Source organism: Dasypus novemcinctus, chromosome 17, assembly GCF_030445035.2.
Source record: "Dasypus novemcinctus isolate mDasNov1 chromosome 17, mDasNov1.1.hap2, whole genome shotgun sequence".
Classification (NCBI taxonomy): domain Eukaryota; kingdom Metazoa; phylum Chordata; class Mammalia; order Cingulata; family Dasypodidae; genus Dasypus; species Dasypus novemcinctus.
In genome coordinates, this window is record NC_080689.1 from 53161955 (window position 1) to 53184354 (window position 22400).

The following is a 22400-nucleotide window of genomic DNA, read 5'->3' on the forward strand; positions in this document are numbered from 1 at the left end:
GGTTCTAGGTTTGAAAGTACATCAGAAAAAAACAAAAATGCTTAGATTGTTTGTTTTTTTGTTTTTAGACAAAAAACAAAATATAAACCAACAAAGCTCTCTCTTCAGTAACAAATGTTTTAATAAAATTCAATCTGATTAAGTAGTATTCAGCTTCTAGCATCAACTGTCAAGGCGGAGGATGGAGGCTGGGGGGTGGGGGGGAGGGAAGTGCACAAGATAAGCAACATAAAAGATACCCCAAATTTGAAAGGTATAGTTGCAGGTAGAGAAAATAGTGAAAAAAGAGTCCTTTATTAATTCCCTTCCTTAATGTATAATTTCTCTATCATTTTTTCAACATTAAAACTGCTACTGTATATCATCTATTGTTAATACCCTCAGTTTTTTTCAGGACTTTATATTGTATTATGGCAGACACTTCTGGCTTCAATACCCTTTGTATGAAAAAAAGAAATGACATACAAAAAATGAAAGATAAAATGAAGAAAGCACTGCCTTCACAGTAATAACACTTAATGTTAATGTATTAAACTTACAAATCAAAAGACATAGGTTGGCAGAAAGGTTAAAAAAGCATACTCCAAATATATGTTGTTTACAAGAGAATCACCTTGAACCAGAAGACATAGGTTGAAAATGAAAAGTTGGAAAAGGTATTACAATTACAAGTAAATATTAACCAAAAAGGAGTTGGGGCAGCAAAAATACTAGTATCAGACAAAATAAACCTTAAGTCAAAAGCTGTTATAAGAGACAAAGAAGGACACGACATATTAATAAAAGGGGCAATTCACCATGAAGAAATAACAATGTAATATACCACATTAACAAAACAAAGGGGGAAAATCACAAGATCAACTCCACTGATGCAGAAAAGGCATTTGAAAAAATATAGCATCTTTTCTTAATAAAAACACTTAAAAAATAGGAATAGAAGGAAACTTCATCAACGGGATAAAGAGCACACAGAAAAACCCATAGCTAACATAGTCAATGGTGAAAAGAATGAAGGCTTTCCCTCTAAGATCTCAAACAAGACAAGGATGCTCACACTCACCACTGTTATTCAACATCGTACTACAAGTTCTAGCCAGAGCAGTTAGGCAAGAAAAAGAAATAGAAAGAATCAAAATTGGAAAGGAAGGAGTAAAACTTTAACTATTTGCACATGACATGATCCTATATAAAGTCCCCAAAAACATACAATACAACTTCTAGAGCTATCAAATGAATTCAAGAAAATGGTGGGGAAAAACATGAACACACAAAAATCAGCAGTGTGGCTATACACTAGTAATGAGCAAGCTAAGGAGGAGCTCAAGAAAAAAATATTTGACTTACAATAGCAACTAAAAGAATCAAATACCTAGGAATAAATTTAACCACGGATGTAAAGGACTTGAATACAGAAAACTACAAAACATTGCTAAAGGAAATCAAAGAAAACCTAAACAAATGGAAAGAAATTTGTGTTCATGCATTGGAAGACTACATATCATTAAGATGTCAATTCCACCCAAACTGATTTACAGATTCAATGCAATCCCAATAAAAATCCCAGCAGTCTTTTTTTAAATCCAGAAATGGAAAAGCCTATTATGAAATTTATCTGGAAAGTTAAAGCACCCCAAATAGTCAAAAACATCTTGAAAAAGAAGAACGAAGTTGGAGGACTCACACTTCCCAATTTTAAAGCATATTACAAAGCTACAGTGGTCAAAACAGCATGGTATTGGCACAAGGACAGAATTGTTGACCAGTGGAACTGAATTGCTAATTCAGAAACAGACCCTCACATCTATGGCAAATTGACATTTGACAAGGTAAAATCACTTTCCACTCAATGGAGAAAGAATAGTCTCTTCAACAAATGGTGCTGGGAGAACTGGATATCCAAAAGCAAAAGAATAAAAAAGGAGACCAATCTCACACCATATACAAAAATTTACTGAAAATGGAAAAAAGCCCTAAATATAAGAACCAAGACTATAAAACTCCTAAAAGAAAATGTATAGAAGCATCTTTGGGCTCTTGGACAATGGTTTCTTAGACTCTACTCCTAAAGCACAAGCAACAAAAGAAAAATAGATAAATGGGACGTCCTCAAAATTAAAAACTCCTGTGCATCAAAAGACTGTCACTAAAGTGGAAAGATAACCTACTCAATGGGAAAACTACATATCTGTTAGGGGTTTAATATCCAGAATATATAAAGAAATTGTACAACTTAACAATAAAAACACAATCCAATAAAAATAAAATCAGCAAAAACTTGAATAGATATTTCTACAAAGGAGATAGACAAAAGGATAAAAAGCAAATGAAAAGATGCTCAACATCACTAGCTATTAGGGAAATGCAAATCAAAACCACAATAAAATATCATTTTACACTCACTAGAATGGCTATTTTTGTTTAAAGATTTATTTTTTATTTATTTCTCTCCCCTTCACCCACCTCCCCCATGTGTTCTTCTGTGTCTGCTTGTATTCTTGTCAGTGGCACCAGGAACCTGTGTCTCTTTTTGTTGCGTCATCTTGCTGCGTCAGCTCTCTGTGTGTACGGCGCCACTCCTGGGCAGGCTGCACTTTTTTTTTGCTCAGGGCAGCTCTCCATGTGGGGCACACTCCTTGCACATGGGGCTCCCCTACATGGGGGACACACCTGCATGGCACAGAACTCCTTGCACACATCAGCATGTGCATGGGCCAGCTCACCACATAGGTCAGGAGGTCCTCATTTTGAACCCTGGACCTCCCCTGTGTTAGGCAGACACACTATCAGTTGAGCCAAATCCGCTTCCCAAATGACTACCATTTTTAAAATTAAAAATTACATCCCAAATGACTACTATTTTTAAAATTAAAAATTACAAGTGTTGGAGTTCCAGGAAGATAGTGCTGGAGTAGGCTGGGAGGGTAAAACATTCTTACAAAAGAGTGGAGATGCTGCTTTGGGGATCTGCAGACCAGGGGAGTGCCATGCACATCATGAAGCAGGGAGTGGGGACAGAGAGATGAAGTGGCTGAAAGGATAACCATGAGTTACTCACCCCTGTGACTGGGAATGGTGCCCAATCCCCACCCTGGAGGCAAACAGCCAAGGTAAAACCCACAGCTGATGGCAGCCATTTGAGACAGGAATAGGCTAATTCCCCCTGGGAAGTGGGGGGTCCTGAGGGCGGAGTGTAATTTCTTCTCCGCATGTTTCAACAGCAGTGCCCTGCTTTGAACTATGGCTCTTACTGGCTCAGAAACCCTAGCCAGTGGAAGCTGAAAGAACCACCCTCATGGAAAGGTTCAATGAACAGCACCATCCGCTGTAAGAGTAGAAACAAAGGAAGACAAGGTTTTTCGGAGTCGCTAGTCTCTATACCCAGGCCTCCATAGATCTGGGCTGCACCCTATTAGTGGGTCCCTGCCATGGTTTTGATAATTTATACAGAGCAATTTTTAAAGTTTTAGAAAAAGTTGAAACAAAAATCAAAGAGCCCTGAAATGAAACCAAGAGAGAAAAACTAATCATCTGAGTAAACTCAACAACATAATCAGATGCCTAGACATCAGCAAAAAATCACAAGCTATACTAAGAAGCAGGAAGATATGGCCCAGACAAAGGAAGAAATTAAAAATCCTGAAAAGAAACAGGATTTAAAACAACTAATCAAAGTTGTTCACACATCTCCTAAATCAAATCAAGGAGTTGAAGGAAAATATGGCTAGAGATAAAGGATATTAAGAAGACACTGAGTGAGCACAAACAACACTCTGAAAGCTTGCAGAGAACAGTAACAGGGCTCATGGGAATGAAAGACACAATGGATGAGATTAAAAATATATTCAAGGCATATAACAACAGATTTGAATTGGCTGAAGAGAGAATAAGTAGATTGGAAGACAGAGCGTATGAACTTGAAAAGGTAAGAGAACAGTAAGAAAGAATAGAAAAAATGGAACAGAGTCTCAGGGAATTAAATGACAATGCAAGATGTTATGGGTGTCCCAGAAGGACAGAAGGGAAAAGGGGCAGAAAGAATATCTGAGGAAATAAAGACCAAAAATTCCCCAACCATTATGAAAGACATAAATATCAATATCCAAGAAAGACAACATACCCCAAAAAGAATAAATCCAAATAGACCTACACCAAGACACCCACTATTCAGAATGTCAAATGCCAAAGATAAAGAGGATTCTGAGAACAACAAGAGAAAAGCAATTCATCATATACAAGGGAAATTCAATAAGATTAAGTGCCAATTTCTTATTAGAAACCATGGAGGTGAGAAGGCAGTGTATGATATATTTAAGGTACAGAAAGAAAAAAAAACTGACAGCCAAGAATTTTTTATCTGGTAAAACAGTCCTTCAGAAATGAAGGTGAGCTTAAAGTCTTCACAGACAGACAAAAATAAAGAGTTTGTCACCTAAAGACTGGATTTACAAGATATATTAAAGTGCGTGATGCAGTCTGAAAGGAAAAGATGGGAGAGGCTTAGAGAAGAGTGTAGAAATAAAGTTTATTAGTAAGGGTAACTAAAAGGGTAAAAGACAGACATTAATAAGATATGATGGGAAGCAGACTTGGCCCAGTGGTTAGGGTGTCTGCCTACCACATGGGAAGTCCGCGGTTCAAACCCTGGGCCTCCTTGACCCGTGTGGAGCCAGCCCATGAGCAGTGCTGATGTGCGCAAGGAGTGCCGTGCCACACAGGGGTGTCCCCCGCATAGGGGAGCCCCACGAGCAAGGAGTGCGCCCCATAAGGAGAGCCGCCCAGCATGAAAGAAAGTGCAGCCTGCCCAGGAATGGAGCCACCCACACAGCTGACACAAGATGATGCAACAAAAAGAAACACAGATTCCCATGCCGCTGATAAGGATAGAAGCGGTCACAGAAGAACACACAGCGAATGGACACAGAGAGCAGACAATGAGGGGGGGGGGGGGGGGAGAGGAGAAATAAATAAAAAATAAATCTTTAAAAAAATAAATAAATAAAATATGACAATAGAAATCCAAAGGATAAAATGGGCGAAGTAAGTAATGCTTTTACAGTAACAACACTGAACATTAATGGATTCAATTTCCCAATCAAAATACATAGAAGGACAGAATGGATTAAAAAATAAGAGCCATCCATATGCTGTTTACAAGATGCAAGGACACAATCAGGCGGAAAGTAAAAGGTTGGAAAATGATATTCCATGCAAATAGTAACCAAAAAAGAGTTCAAGTTATAATACTAACATGGGACATAACAGACTTAAATACAAAACCATTATAAGAGATAAAGAGGTCATTATATATTAATAAAAGGGGCAATTCACCAAGAAATAGCAATAAATATTTATGTACCAACCCTGGGTGCCCCAAAATACATGAGACACACATTGGCAAAACTGAAGGGAAGAACATGTAAATATATATTATATAAGTAACTTCTTCTATGGAAATGCATAAAAAGATATATATTCCAATTTCCCAATCAACTTATTTCCAGGTCTTTACAGATAGGCAAATTATTTAACTTTTTGTAGTTTTAACATCATAAAATTTACTTTATTAAAATAAGTGTATGAAAGTTAACTACTCTTTTAAAGATAATACAAATCAGGAAGGAATGAGGGTCCAACAGTGGGCTCCTGATACTAATGACTATGCTTGTGAGCCTATACGCCTGCAATAAGAACAAGGCCTAGAGCAGCATTGTGCCTGGGAGTTTCCTCCTGACAGCCTTCATGTTACTCAAATGTGGCCAGTCTCGAGGCCAAACTCAGCATGTAGATGCAGTGCATTCCCCCCAGTGTGGGACATGACACCCGGGGATGAGCCTCCCTGGCACCGAGGGATCACTACCAAATACCAGCTGAAGATGCAATTAGAAAATGACCTTGAATTAAAGGTTCAATGCGGATCAGCAGAATATCCCTGTCTACATATAATAACATGACTTTAAAATGCTGTTTGACCTAATGTAAGGGGGAAATGGAAAGGAGAAATGAGTTTATAGGGCTACGAGTCTCTAAAAAAGAGTCTGGAGGTTGTCAGAAGGATTGCCCTTATGCACAACTGAGCAGAGTCTAAGAGACAGATAAAGTAGGTACAACCCCAGGTATTGGTTCTTTTGAGGGATAAAGAGACCCACGGGTTCTATGGTCATGGCAGATGGGGTTCACTGCCATGTCAGATGGCCTTCTTTGGAGCTGGTGTTTCTGCGTGATGGAACTGGACTCAGATGGGATCTCTTTTCACAAGACTTTCATTCTACTTTACTGGAATTGTAGTTGGTGTTGGGGTTTAAGACATATCTAGGGGATTTGAATCTCTGGACTGACAATATGATAGCCAGGCACTGAGCCTCAACAGACTTCAGCTCCTACACTCTGATTTATTGGACTTACCCCAGTCAGCTAACATGGAGTTGAAGAAAGTCAACCACCACACCATGGAGCCTAGAGTGCCTACAACTGAAAGCAGGAGGATTGCATCCAGTATCCATGTGGAATCTAAACCCCCACTTGACATAGATGTGCAATGGACACAACCAATCCAATGTCCAGAGAGAAAATGTGGCATTGGTGTGGGAAGGGTGGCCATGGTGGCTGCTGGGTGCAGGGAAAAGGAGGAAGAGATGAGATGGGGAGGCGTTTTCAGGACATGGAGTTGTCCTGGGTGGTGCTTCATGGACAACTACGGGACATTGTAGATCCCCCCAGGGCCCACTGGATGGAACGTGGGAGAGTGTGGGCTATGATGTGGACGATTGACTATGGGGTGCAGCGATGCCCAGAGATGTACTTACCAGGTGCAATGGATGTGTCATGATGATGGGAGAGTGTGTTGCTGTGGGGGGAGTGGGGGGTGGGGGCGGTAGGGTTGAATGGGACCTCATATTTTTTGAATGGAATATTTTTTAAAGAAATGAATTTAAAAAAAATAAAAATAAAGGATTACCTGTGGGTTCCTTGGGACACACATCTGGCAGTGACTGTACAGGTCGAACATGTTTTGTTGATTCTACCTCTTTTTTAAAGAAAACATCACTGCTGCTTCCTTGAGGCACTGGTGAAGAACTGTGGCTTGAAGCCATTGCATAAAATCACCACGCAACTGAAAACAAGAAACAAATAATCAAATCACTTAAAACAAATAAAAATTCACCTATAAATATCATGTATCACAAACTTTCTTTCAAAAACAGAAGGATTTTTCAAAATCCCTCAAAGTATAAGTACACATTTGGACTATTTGCTGTTAATTGTGGGAGTGGTCATATTTAGTTCACAAAAAAGTTATCTGCCTTTGCTAAAAAAAAAAAAATTCTCTCCAAATGGAAACATCCCTACTTCTTTTATCTGAACTGTGATGAAATACCAGTGCTATACCAAATATATATTACAGATGAAAATAGCCCATTCATACATTTGGAAGTGTGACTGCTTGGGTACATATCTTGGCTTCATTTATCAGCAGTATAACCTTGAAGAAATTATTTAACCTTTGTGAGTCACTATAAAATGGAGATAAGAGATCCCATCTCATAAACATATTGTGAGAATTAAACGAATGAATATAAAGCATCTAAAACAATGCCTGCCTCAAAAATTAGTGTTCACATATGTTAGCTATTATCATCAGGATTATTGTTACTATGGGACTTGTCAATACATTAAATTATAATTTAAGTATCTTTCTCCAGGGAGTTTGCAATTGCATTAAGTAACCAAAACTAAAGTATATAAGTAAAACACAAGTTAATCTATGTCTTCAATTTTTACTAAGAGCTGGAAGAACTTATGGGGCAGGACAATGTAATTTGGTTCAGATTAAGTCATCTACTCTAAAGATCCTCTAGTTTGCTAGAAGACTAAAACCTACATTTCCAGTCAGACTTTCTTGCAAATCTATCTACTTCCAATGCAAAGGAAACACAATCAATTACACCGTTTGCTAAGATTATAAGATAAGAATAAACAAGTTGCTAAGAAAATGCTCAAAGGTAAATAACAATGAAAAGTGTACTCTAACAGCTTAAAAAAATGTTAAGAGTCACGGAATCATCATAGAGTGGTGTGGAAACTGTCCTGGCTAGAGTAAAATATTTGCATGGGGAAAAAAATCACAAATAAATTACATTTAAAAACACACAAAAGATGGTCAGACTGTAGTTGGTTTCATAGGCAATAAGGAATTGTTAGAAGTTTGGGGGCAAAAAGGGTACTATGACAAATGATATTTGTGAAAATTAATCAGAGTATTGGTTTGAAAGCCATCACTGGCCTGTTAACTTTATATTTAATATGTATGGATGTTTCTGTGTAAAGTATACACATATTTAAGAAAGAACAAATATATAAAGGAAAGGAAATATTGTATAACACAGAACTCTGTATATGAAGTGTTGGCAAAGACAATGCTAAACTTAAAGTTGGGTTTTTTTAAACATGTTTCTTCATTTCTATCCAATACAATGGTTGAAATAAACACATTTTTACATTTAAAGAGGTAGGCTTCAGATATCTGGAAAATGTATTATATAGAATGCTTGATGTCAGATAGATGAAATGTTGATTCCAACAATAGTAAACTACTATTTCATTTATTCTGTTTACCATTATGTTTGTTGTTTGTTGTGTGTATGTATGCATGTGTGTTTTAGGAGGTACCAGGGAATGAACCCAGGACCTCATACATGGGAAGCAAGAGCTACACCGCTGAACTACATCTGCTCCCCAGTGACAGTTGGTTTTATTTGTTTGTTTTTAGGAGGTACCAGGAATCAAACGCAAGACCTTATACATGGGAAGGAGGCACTCAACCACTTGAACTACATCTGCTCTCCAACTACAACCCCCCTCCTTTTTTTTTTTTTTGCAGGAATAAGAAATCCTAAGTGCTACCTTAGGAAGTTAAACATACTAGAGAGATGGGGAAATGTGTATGGACATTTCGAAACGCCTATAAGATATTTCTATATTGTGGAGGGAGAGGAAATGAAGCTGGCTAGTAAGATAGGGAACCAATAGATGGATCTGGAGAAAAAAGTGCACGTGGACATCAATAACCCCCAAGATGGCTGCTGGAATAACCCCCAAGATTCTGCCATCCAGAACAAGACTTCCTCCAGAAGCCAAGAGAGGCCCGGGATATTCCCTAAGGACTTTATCATTGGGTCCTCATGGGGGATTGATAGGTGGGTAATCAATCAAAATAGCAAACAGCTGGGGTTCCTCCCCTGCCATTAGCAAAGGGATGGAATAATTAATGGTTCAAAAGCAGGCACAAGGCCTGAACTCGCTCTCGCTTTTGGACCCCTGTTCCTGCCTTATGCGCCCTGCTCTCACTGTTTTTCCTCTGCCATGATGGCCACGCAAGTTAAACCTGGACATTTATAATCTATAATGGGGAACTGTAGTCTGTAAATCAGCCCACTTTATCACTTTTCAGCCCCTTCCTCTCTACCTGAGAACCCTTAATCTGTTATTTTCTTCCATTTCTCATTCCTCCCTACCTTAATAAATTACTGGCCTAACTCATCCGATGTGCTCTTAAAATTCATTTCTGCTGCATAGTCAAGAGCCTAGACAAAATCTGGTAACAGAAATAGGAGGAAGGTTAGAAGGGGGCTGAGAGGAAAAAATTATTCCATAAAGACTCCGAACTGGGAAGCATATGTATTTTTTTGCTGATTTTTCCCCTACAACTCTCCTCATTCTCCTTATGAGAAGAAGGAAAATCTCTAGCTATAAGTGGATTATATAAAACTAGGGATGCCTATATAAGTGACCCATTTCCAACCATTGGTTTCTCAATTCCCTTCACCGTCCTAAGTTTATTAAGAAGACCTACTCACAGAACGAACCAAAATTTGAATGACCACTTAACAGCTATGACAGACATTTTGGAAGTGCAACTACTGGTACAATGGATATACTCATATATATATTCATGTACAGACAAATACAGCAAAGTTCACATGGCCTCTGAAACAGACAATCTCAGCAAAGAAATAATCTTATTAAAAAGGCTAAGAACCAAAATAAGACATCCTGGTAAAAAGGCTTCATTCAGTGTAAGCAAAGGATAAGTCTGTCTGGCCTGCAATAAAATAAAATAAATTACTAGAAAAGAAAAAGGGTAGGGGACTGTGGAAAGATGGTGGAATAATTAGCTCCAGGATTCTGTACTTCTACCAGAACTATTAAACAGCCAGAAGCCATCTGAAACAACTATTCTGAAACCCTGGAGGCCAGTAAAACACTGTACTGCATCAAGAGAAGAGTGGAAGAAGCTGATAAATTACAGTGAATATCAGTAAATTGTTTCCTCCTTAGCCCTTACCAGCGCCCATCCCCCACTCTTGCCTCAGGCCACCAGCGTTCAGCCCCTGGCTAGCTTGCTGGTGACAGGAACTGATGTAAAAATCCCCTTCCCCAAGAAAAAGGGTGGGTACAGCTGATCGTTAATCTCGGCATTTGATTAGCAACTTCAGATCACTGGGTGCCCAGCTCAGAGGGTGGCCATTGCTCAAACTTGACCCAGACAAAGGTGGCAGTGGAGGAGACTTGAAGACTATATGTTTCCTCAGGGACAAGTTCAAGGGCTGCATTTGCAGGGCAGAACAAGAAAGCTCAGCTTTGGGGAACTGTGAAAGAAGCTTCTGGCACCCTTCCTGATCCTTTAACTAGGGCAGTTTGGAGCCCTGACCTTCATGGGTCTCTGGCCCTGTTTCTGCTGGGAAAGACTGACTTGGGACACTAGTCTCCGGTGTGCTCCCTGTTCCAGAATTTGTCCTCCAGGCAAAAGCAGCTTCAGACAAAGAAAGAAACCATGGAGCCTAACAGGCTGGGGCAAAGCCTTTGCCTACTTTAAAATCCCAGGAGACATAAGTCTGTCTCCTAAGATATAAAGGACATATTCAAACCCTATAATTGGGGGAACCCCAAAACAACTAGTAAACACAAGCCCAGGACAAGACACAGGCCCAGAAAAAAACAGCAAGGACCCTGCACACAGCATTTGCTTTGGACAGACCTTCCCAACAGGAGGGCTAAAGCTCAAAATAATTTTGGTCCCATCACCAGATGGTTACAAAATCAAGAAACAGACATCTTAGGGAATAAACCCCAGAGTCAACTTTATAAAATGTTAAAATGTACAGTGTGCAACCAGAGTTTAAGACAAAGAAACAAGAAATGACGGTCATCCAAAGGAAGAGAATAAAAATCCAGAAAACACCAATGAAGATCAGAATGTGGACACACAAAACACAGACTTTTAAAACATGATCTTAAAAATGCTCAAGGGGGAAGCAGGACATTCCCCTACTACACGGGAGGTCCGCGGTTCAAACCCCGGGCGGGCCTCCTTGACCCGTGTGAAGCTGGCCCATGCACAGTGCTGATGTGCGCAAGGAGTACCCTGCCACGCAGGGGTATCCCCCATGTAGGGGAGTATCCCCCGCGTAGGGAAGCCCCATGCACAAGGAGTGCGCCCCATAAGGAGAGCCACCCAGTGGGAAAGAAAGTGCAGCCTGCCCAAGAATGGTGCCGCACACAGGGGAGAGCTGATGCAGCAAGATGACGCAACAAAAAGAAACACAGATTTCAGTGCCGCTAACAACAACAGAAGCGGACAAGGAAGAACACACAGCAAATAGACACAGAGAACAGACACCTGGGGCGGGGGGGAAAGGGTAGAGAAATAAATAAAATAAATAAATCTTTTTTAAAAAAATGCTCAAGGAAAAAAATGCTCAAGGAAACGAAGGAAAATACAGAGAAAGAACTAAAGGATATCAGGAAAAACAATGAATGAGCAATATGATAATTTCAGTAAAGAGCAGAAATTTTGAAAAGGAACCAAACAGAACCACTGGAGTTAAAAACCACAATAACTGAAATGGAAAATTCCTAGAAGGATTTCAAAAGCAGACCGGAGCTGGCAGAAGAAAGAATCAGCAAACCTAAAGATAAGACAATTGAAATGAGTCAAACTAAGGAGCAGAAGGAAAAAATAATTTAAACACATGAAAACAAGTTAAGACACCTCTGGGATACCATCAAGCATGCCAATATACACATTACAGGAGTCTGAGAAGGAGAAGAAAGACTGGAGCAGGAGGAATATTCAAAGAAATAATAACAGAGAATATCCCAAACTTAGCAAAAGACATAAATATGAACATCCAAGAAGCCCAGAGAATACCAGACAGGATATACATGAAGAAAATATACCCCATCATATATTGATCATATATTGATCATATATTGATCATACTATCAAATGCAAAGGACAAGTAGAAAGTTCTGAAGGCTGCAAGAGAAAAGCAATGTATTATATACAAGGGAGTCCCAGTCAGACTGAGAGCCAATTTCTCACTAGAAACCATGGAGGCAAGAGGGCAGGGGTTGAAATACTTAAAATGCTGAAAGAAAACAACCTCCAGGCAATAACTGTATATCCAGCAAGACTTTCTTTCAAAAATGAGAGATTAAAACATTCCCAGATAAACAAAAGCTGAGGGAACTCATCAGCACTAGATCAGCCCTACAAGCAATGCTAAAGGATTCTTCAGACTGAAAGGAAAGGACACTAGACAGTGGTTCAAAACAGCTTTATAAAGAAATAAAAATCTCCAGAAAAGGTAACTATTTGGATAATTACAAACGCCAGTATCATTGTATTGTATTGTTTGGTATGTAACTCAACTTCTTCCTATAATTGTAAAAATGCAAATGCATAGAAAGTAATGACAAACCTATGGTTTGGGACATACAGTGTACAAAGATACAAGGTAACAAGTACAAAAAAAGATAGAAGATGAAGGGAGGAAAAACATGTATATGCTACTGAAGTCAAGTTAATATCAAACCAAATATGATCGCTATATATTTAGGATATTATATTTTAACCCTATGATAACCACAAAGAAAATATATGAAAAATATATCCAAATAGAAAAGAGAAGGCACTCAATAAAATATAACACAAAAAATCAAATAAATTTAAAAGTGGGCCTTAATGGATGAATTGAGGGACAAAAAAGGCTAAACAGCAATATGGCAGAACAAAGTCCTGTATTATCAGTAGTGATAAAAACTGATCCATTAAATGTCAATGGATTAAACACTCCAGTCAAAAGGCTGATTGGCAGAGTGGATTAAAAAACAGCCAAACAAAAAAACCATGATGCAACTATATGCTATATGATGCATGCAAGAGACTTTAAATTCAAGGATACAAATAGGTTGAAAGTAAAAGACTGGAAAAAAATATACTATGGAAGTAGCAATGAAGAGAGAGCTGGGATGCCTATGCTAATATCAGATAAAATAGACTTTAAGTCAAAACAGTTACAAGGGACAAAACTGGTCATTACATACAGATAAAGGGGTCAACTGAACAAGATGTAACAATTACAAATATATATATGCCTAACAGCACAGCCACAAAATATATGAAGCAAATACAGACAGATGTGAAGGGAAAAATTGACAGTTCTAGATTAACAGTAAGAGAATTTAATATCCCATGTTCAATAATGCACAGAACATCTAGGCAAAAGATCAATAAGGAAATACAGCTTGAATTATACTCTACACCAACTAGACGGAACAGACATAAGCAATACTTCATCCAACAAGAGGAGAATACACACTCTTCTCAATTACACATCAGCAGCCATCTGGCTCCAACACGTGAAAATAGACTTTGGTGAGGGAAGAAATGTATGCTTTAAGGCCTGGTAGTTTTAAGCTCCTACCCCAAATAAATACCCTTTATAAAAACCAACCAATTTCTGGTATTTTGCATCAGCACCCCTTTGACTAACTAATACAGAATTTCGTACCAGGAATGGGGTAGTGCTTTTGCAATTACTGAAATGCTGGAACAGTTTTATAAATGGGTAAGGAGTATTTTTGAAGGAATTATGAGATGCTTGATGGAAAAGGCCTAGATCGCTTTGAAGAGAATGTTGATATGGATGCTAAAGAGACTTTTTATGATGCCTTAGAAGTAAACGATGAAACTATTATTGGAAACTGGAGGAAAGGCGATCTATGTTTTAAAGTTGCAGGGAACATAGCAAGATTAACTCCTGGTGTTTTATGAAAGGCAGAATTTGAAAATGGCAAGCCTGGACATTTAGCTGAAGAAATATCCAAAGTAAACCTGGAGAATGTGGCTTGGATTCTGCTTACAGCTTATAGCAAAACGCTAGAGGAGAGAGATATACTGAGGACTGAACTGTCAGGCACAAAGAAAAGAGAAATTAATTCTGGAAATTCCAAGCCCCTGGAAATCAAGCTCCAAGAAGAAAGTGCCTCATTGAAGGACTTAACTAAACTTGGAACTTGTAAATCAGAATTGAAGATGCAGTTATCTTGGAAAGACTTATGGAAAGCCTTACTGTCTGATAGCTTGGACCTCTGCTTCTTGCATGCTCAACCAACAAGGTTTTTGAAAGAACTGTATGAACAAAACCACAGCCAGCTTGGACTAAAAGGGACATGGAAAGGAGAAATCAAAGGAGAAAAAGCTTTAAGAGGAAAGTCACAGAAGCAGAGATCTGGAATTAAGACATCATCTTGGGCCAAGAGAGGAACCCACCCATGTGTACAGAAAGAGTGAGTTTAGACCAGCAGTTGAAGAGGGTGAAGCACATTCCCCAAGGATTAGGGTGGTTAAGGTCAGCACCCACAGGTCTCAGAGGGGTGGACCTGTCCCCCATGGATTAGGGAAGGCCAGGTGGTCAACTCATTGCTCTGAGAGGGCTGAGCCTACATGCCAAAGGTTAAGGAAGGCCAGGTGGTCAACTTGTTGCTCTGAGTGCATTGAGACTGTCTGCCAAAGTTTAGGGGGAATGTTGCCTTTATATCACTGTACTAGGGGAGTTTAGACTCTAACCCAAAGATTGGGCAAGGTGTGGCAATCACCCAACACTCTTGGAGGGTGAGGTCTGGAGCTTGGTTGACACCCAGATACTTGATGAGGATGGAACCAAGAAAACAGCCAGTTGAGCAAGCATGTGGAAAGAGTGGGTTGCCATTAGGCACCAAGGAGAAGAAACCATCATCTTAAGAATGACTCTAAGACTGAAAACAAATGGAGGATGCCCTGCAGGTTTATTGAACTGTGGAGCACCTGTAACTCATGTTTCCCTCCCCATTTCTCCTTATTGTAATGAAAATGTTTATCCTTTGTCCATTTGTGTACTGGAAACAGATAAATTTTAAGTTTCAGAGGTCTATAGCAGACAGGACTTAACCCCAAGACAAACTGTATTTCTTTAAATTGATTGTGATATGATTTAGTACTTGCATTGTTACTGATTTAAGGTTTTTTCAAATATTGTAATATCTTTTTGGAATTCAGAGGGCAGAATGTAGTAGTTTGATATGGTTATAAATTCCAAAAATCCAGTATCTACTGGATTATGTTCATAATCTGGTCTGGATCTGGGCGTGATTAAGTTATGACTAGGGCTTTGATTGGTCCATGTCATTAGATAAAAGACATGGCAAAGGACAGAGTTGAGGGCTCTTAATGTTGGAGATTTGATGTTGGAGTCTGATGTGAAGTCTTAAGCTGGAGCCCCGGGGAAAGAGCCAGCCGTTTGCCTGCTAGTCCACGGGTGACCTTGTTGAGAAAACAAAGGAGCTGAGCCCAGAGGAACCCAGGAAGCCTGAACCCTCACAGACATCGGCAGCCATCTTGCTCCGACACATGAAAATAAGAATTGGGTAAGGGAAGAAACTTATGCTTTATGGCCTGATATCTGTAAGCTCCTACCCCAAATAAATACCCTTTATAAAAACCAACCAATTTCTGGTATTTTGTATCAGCACCCCTTTGGCTGACTAATACACACATGGATCATTATCCAGGACAGATATTCCTGGTCACAAAACAAGTCTCAAAAATTCAATAGCCTTGAAATCATACAATGTGTCTTCTCTTACCACAGCAGAATGAAGCTAGAAATCAAAAACAGAGGGAGAAATGGGAAAATTTAAAATATGTGAAAATTAAACATCATACTGTTAAATAACCAATGAGTGAGTGAGGAAATCACAAGGGAAATTAGGAAACATCTCTAGGCAAATGACAATGAAAATATAACACACTAAAATTTAGGAGGAACAGCAAAGGCAGTTCTTCAAGGTAAATGTATAGCTCTTGTAGCAGTTTGATATTGTTTATGAATTCCAAAAATAGATAGCGGATTATGTTTGTGAACTGGTCTGTCCCTCTGGGATATTTGACTGGACTGAATTCAGAGATTTCACTTTTACTTGATTAAATAATGATTAAAGCTCTGATTGGGCCATGTAAGTAGGTTGTTGAGTTCCCACCCCACTTGGTGGGAAGGGACTCACAGAGAAAAAGTTGGAGTTTTGATCCTGAAGCCCAGAAAGTAAACATTCAGAGAAGCTGATATGTGAAGAAAGAGAGAAGGTTCTATTAGACAAGGCAGAGGCCCAGGGAAGAGAGATAAGCCATTCACCTGAGAGTTTATAGTTGAGCCCAGAGAGAATCCAGCCATGGGGAGAGAGACAAGGAAAAGAGAGCCTGATAGTCTACAGCTGACCTTGTGGATTGAGGAGAACAGCTGAGCCCAGAAAGGAACAAGCCCTGGGAGAGAGATGAGACATATCTCAGCCTACAGCTGATATTGGAAGAAGCTGAGAACACAGAGCTTTAAGAGGAAAGAGGAAGACCTGAACCCTTGCAGACATCGGCAGACATCTTGCTCCAACAAGTGACAACAGACTTTGGTGAGGGAAGTAACTTATGCTTTATGGCCTGGTAACTATAAGCTTCTATCCCAAAATAAATACCCTTTATAAAAGCCTTTGGCTGACTAATACAGCTTTAAAGGCTGACATGAAAAAAAAAGAAAAACTTCAAATGAGAGACCTAACCTCAAAACTGGAAGAGCTAGAAAAGAGCAGAAAGAGAAGAGAAGAAAATAAAAAAGATTAGAGTGGAGATAAATGACACAGAGAACAACCACAGCAACAAAAAAAAAGAGAGAATTAAAAAACAACAACCACCAGGAAGCAGATTTGGCTCAATGGATAGACCTTCCACCTACCACATGAGAGGTCCACAGTTCAAACCCAGGGCCTTCTGACCCATGTGATGAGCTGGCCCATGCACAGTGCTAATGCACACAAGGAGTGCTGTGCCACACAGGAGCGTCCCCTGCAGAGAGGAGCCCCAAGCGCAAGGGGCGCGCCCTGTGAGGAGAGCCACTCAGCACATTAAAAAGTGCAGCCTGCCCAGGAGTGGCGCTGCACACACGGAAAACTGACGCAGCAAGATGACGCAACAAAAAGAGACACAGATTCCTGGTGCCACTGACAAGAACATAAGCGGACACAGAAGAACACACAGCAAATGGACACAGAGAGCAAACAACTGCTGGGGGGGAGGGGGAAGGGAGAGAAATAAAGAAAAAAGAAATCTTAAAAAAAAAAAAACCACCACCACCACCACCAAAAGCTGGCTCTTAAAAAAGATCAATAAAATCAACAAATGTTTAGCTAGACTGACAAAAAAGAAGAGGATACAAATAAACAAAATCAGGAATGAAAAGAGGGACATTAATACTGAACCCACTAAAGAAAAAGGTCTATAAGAGTATGCTTTGGGGAAGCAGACTTGGCCCAGTGGTTAGGGCATCTGTCTACCACATGGGAGGTCTGCGGTTCAAACCCGGGCCTCCTTGACCGTGTGCAGCTGGCCAATGCGCAGCGCTAATACGCACAAGGAGTGCCGTGCCACGCAGGGGAGCCCCACACACAAGGAGTGCACCCCGTAAGGACAGCCGCCCAGCACGAAAGTGCAGCCTGCCCAAGAATGGTGCCGCACACACAGAGAGCTGACACAACAAGATGACGCAACAAAAAGAAACACAGATTCCCATGCCGCTGACAACAACAGAAGCGGACAAAGAAGACACAGCAAATAGACACAGAGAACAGACCCCAGGGGTGGGCGGGGGGAAGGGGAGAGAAATAAATAAATCTTTAAAAAAAAAAAAAAGAGTATGCTCTGAACAACTATATGACAATAAATTCAATAATGTAGATTACAATCTGCATTCTCAAGTTCCTAGAAACATACAAATGACTTACACTGACTCATAAAGAAATAGATTATCTCAACAAACCAATTACTAGTAAAGAGATTAAATTAATAATCCAAAATTTCCCAACAGAGGAAGTCCAGGACCATATGGCTTCACAGGGGAATTTTACCAAACATTCCAAGAAAACTTAACTCCAATTCTGCTCAAACTCTTTCAAAAAAATTGAAGAGGAGGGATCACTCCGTAATTCATTCTACAAAGCCAACATCACCACCAAACCAGAACCAGATAAAGGTACCACCAGAAAAGAAAATCACAGGCCAATATCTCTTACGAATATAGATGCAAAATTCCTCAACAAAATACTAGCAAACCCAACCAAGAGCACACTAAAAGAATTATACACCAATATCAAGTGGGATTTATCCCCGGTATATAAGGCTGGTTAAACACAAAATCAATTAATGTAATACACCACATTAACAGAATAAAGGGGGAAAAACACATAATCATCTCAATTGATGCAGAAAAGGTATTTGTCAAAATCCAGCACTTTTCTTTAAAAGATTCATTTTATTTCTCTGCCACCCCCCCATTGTCTGCTCTCTTGTGTCTATTTGCTGTGTGTTCTTCTGTGTCCGCTTGTATTCTCAGCAGCACCAGGAATCTGTGTCTCTTTTCGTTGAGTCATCTTGCCACATCAGCTGTGTGTGTGTGCAGCGCCACTCCTGGGCAGGCTGTGCTTTTTTTCGCACAGGGGTGGCTCTCTTGCGGAGCGCACTCCTTGTGTGTAGGGCTCCCCTATGCAGGTGGACATCCCTGCATGGCAGGGCACTCCTTGCACATGGCAGCACTGAGCGTGGGCCAGCTCACCACATGTGCCAGGAGGCCCTGGGTGTGAACCCTGGACCTCCTATATGGTAGGTGGACGCTCTATCAGTTGAGCTACATCCACTTCCCGAAATCCAGCACGACTTCTTGATAAAAACAGTTTGAACACTAGGAATAGAAGCATTCCTCATGTTCCTCAACATGATAAAGGACATATATGAAAAAACCTGCAGTAACATCCTACTTAATGTGAAAAACTGAAAGTTTTTCCTCTAGGATCAGGAAAAAGACAAGGATTCCCACTGTCATCATTGTTATTCAACATTGTACTATTGTACTGGAAAGTTCTTGACAGAAAAAGAAATAAAAGGCATCCAAATGGGAAAGGAAGAAGTAAAACTTTCCTTATTTACAGATGATGCAATCCTATATACAGAAAATCCTGAAAAGGTCAAAACAAAGCTCTTAGAACAAAGGTATTCAGTAAAGCAGCAGGGTACAAGATCAACACCCAAAAAGAAGTGTGTTTCTATACAAAAGCAATGAACAATCAGAAGAAGAAATTAAGAAAAAAAAAATCTACTTACAGTAGCAACTAAAAGAATCTAGGAATAAATTTAACCAAGAATGTAAAGGACTTATACACAGAAAACTACAGAACATTGCTAAAAGAAATCAAGGATGACCTCAATAAATGGAAGGACACTTCAGGTTTGTAAATGGGAAAACTAAATATTCTTAAGATGTCAATCCTACCAAAAGCAATTTATAGACAATTCAATCCCAATCAAAACTCCAACAACCTTCTTTAAAGAAATGAAAGCCAATCATCAAATTTATATGGACAATAGACAAAAGTCACCTCAAAAAAGAAAACTGCACTTGTAGGACTCACACTTCTTCCCAATCTTAAAACTTACTACAAAGCCACTGTAATCAAAACAGCATGGTACTGGCATAAGGACAGCCATATAGCCCACTGGAATTGAACTGAAAGCTCAGAACTCTCTCATTTATGACAAACTGATTTTTTAACTTTCTTTTTTAGGTACTGGGGGCAGGGATTGAACCCAGGACCTCATATGTGGGGAGCCAGCCCTCAACTACTGAGCCACATGGGTTTTCCTGAGTAGTTTTTTTTGTTTGTTTTGCTTGTTGTTTGTTTTTCAGGAGGCCCAGAAACCGAACTTGGGACTTCCATGTGGGAGGTGGGTGCTCAAAGGTTTGAGCCACATGTGCTTCCAGGCAAACTGATTTTTGACAAAGGGGCAACAACTACTCAATCAGGAAACAGGGCAACAACCACTGAAGCACCGTTCAACAAATGGTGCTGGGAAAACTGAATCTCCATTTGGGAAAAAAAACCCTCAGAATTTATCAAAGACCTAAATACAAGAGCAAGAACTATCAAACTCCTTGAAGAAAATACAGGGAAGCTTCATGGCCTTGTGTTAGACAATGGTTTCTGAGATTTTACACCCAAAGCACATGCAACAAAAATGAAAAACAGATAAATGGGACCTCTTCAAAATTAAAAACTTTTGCACAAAGGAATACTTATTCATTGTTGGTGAGACTGTAAAATGATGCAGCTACTGTAAAAGATAGTTTGGAGGTTCCTCAGAAAGTTATGTATTGAATATATGATCTGGCAATCCCACTACTAGGTATATACCCAAAAGAATTGGAAGCAGGGACTCAAAACAGATATTTGTACGTTGATGTTCAGAGTGGCATTACTCACAACTGCCAAAAGATGGAAGCAACTCAAGTGTCCTTCAACTGATGAATGGATAAACAAAATGTGATATATATACACACAATGGAATATTATTCAGTCATAAAAGGGATGAAGTCCTGATATGAGACAACATGGATGAAACTTGAAGACACCATGTTGAGTGAAATAAGCCAGACACAAAAGGACAAATATTGTATGATCTCACTGATATGATATAATGAGGATTAGCAAACTCATAGTCAGAATCTAGAATAGAGTTTACCAGGGACTGGGTTGGTGGTAGGGAATGGAGAGTTAGAACCATGGAAGTGTTTTGGTAATGGAAGGTGATGATGGTAGCACAACACAGTGAACATAATTAGCAGCACTGAAACATATGTGTGAATGTGATTAAAAGGGGAAATGTTAGGTTGTATATATGGTAATAGAATTTTTAAAAATTAGTGGTGCTACATCACACAACTAATGACCCCTAAGCTGAACCATGGTCTGTAGTTAATAGTACAATTATAAAAATAGGCTGTTATCAATTGTTAACTAATGTTCCACACCAATCAGGGTGAAAGTGGTAGGGTGGGGTGTGGGAGTCTGTGTTTTGTACATGATTATTCTGTAAACCCACAATTTCTCTAATAACAACAAATAAACTGTGCATGCAGAGAGAGAGAGGAAAAAGGAAAACTGTAAGCATGGTAGGATGGGGTATGGGAGTGTGTTTTGTGCATGATTGTTCTATAAACCCAAAATTTCTCTAATAAAAACAAATAAATAAACCACATGCACCCACACCCAAAGAGAGGAAAAAGGAAAGCTATAAGCACTGGTTTCTGACAGTTCAAATTTGTAACTAGAACTAATTTGGCAATTTTCAGTGGTCACCCACAATGAGATCCTATAAATAACCTTCTTCACATGGTAGAATCCTTCTAATTATATTAATAGCATGCTTAAATTTTATCTTTTCTTTAAGCCTTCTTTAGCTTCTCACACAGTCATCTTTATTTCTATTTTTGTACCAATCACACTGAATTGTAAGGTTTGGTTTAGTCTTCCCTATTAAATTCTGAACTTATTGGTGTTTCCATTTTCCTGTGTATTCTACATATATAACATAGTTCCTGGCAATAGATAGTATTTTTTTAAAAGGCTTTTGTTTTATTATGTATTTCTCTCCCCTTGCTCCCCCTAACCCTGTTGTCTGCTCTCTCTGTCCATTCACTGTGTGTTCTTCTATGTCTGCTTGCATTCTCGGAGGCACCGAGAATCTGTGTCTCTTTTTTGTTGCATCATCTTGCTGCATCAGCTCTGTGTGTGTGCAGTGCTACTCCCAGGCGGGCTGTGTTTTTTTTTTTCACGCGGGGTGGCTCAATGAGGGGTGCACTCCTTGCTCGTGGGGCTCCCCTACCTGGGGACAACCCTATGTGGCATGACACTCCTTGCGCGTGGCAGCGCTGTGCATGGGCCAGCTCATCACACAGGCCAGGAAGCCCTGGGTTTGAACCCTGGACCTCCCATATGATAGGCGGACGCTCTATCAGTTGAGCCATGTCCACTTCCCCAGATAGTATTTAATAACTATTTTGTAGGTAAATTAAATTGGGGGAGAGTAGAACAGATCAGGAAGAGACAAAGCAATTAGCTAGATACCTACCAATAATCTTTGATTTTCTTTCTTGTAGCTCAAAATATCTTTTTAATCAAAAATTTAGAGGAGCAAATGTAGCTCA

The 22400-nt window shown here is 39.6% G+C and overlaps 1 protein-coding gene across 4 annotated transcripts in view; it reads right to left on the reverse strand.

Moving 5' to 3' along the window:
• VPS54 (VPS54 subunit of GARP complex) overlaps positions 1-22400 on the reverse strand; it is a 147600-nt gene that overhangs the window by 98720 nt on the left and 26480 nt on the right. For all 4 annotated transcript variants that reach the window (XR_188455.5, XM_004465095.5, XM_004465094.5 and 1 more), the window contains exon 2: positions 6956-7111. Coding sequence is in view for 3 of the 4 variants with exons in the window: in XM_004465095.5 (XP_004465152.2) it covers positions 6956-7091 (136 nt within the window). In the remaining variant the exon portion in view is untranslated. The remainder of the gene's footprint in view (positions 1-6955; positions 7112-22400) is intronic.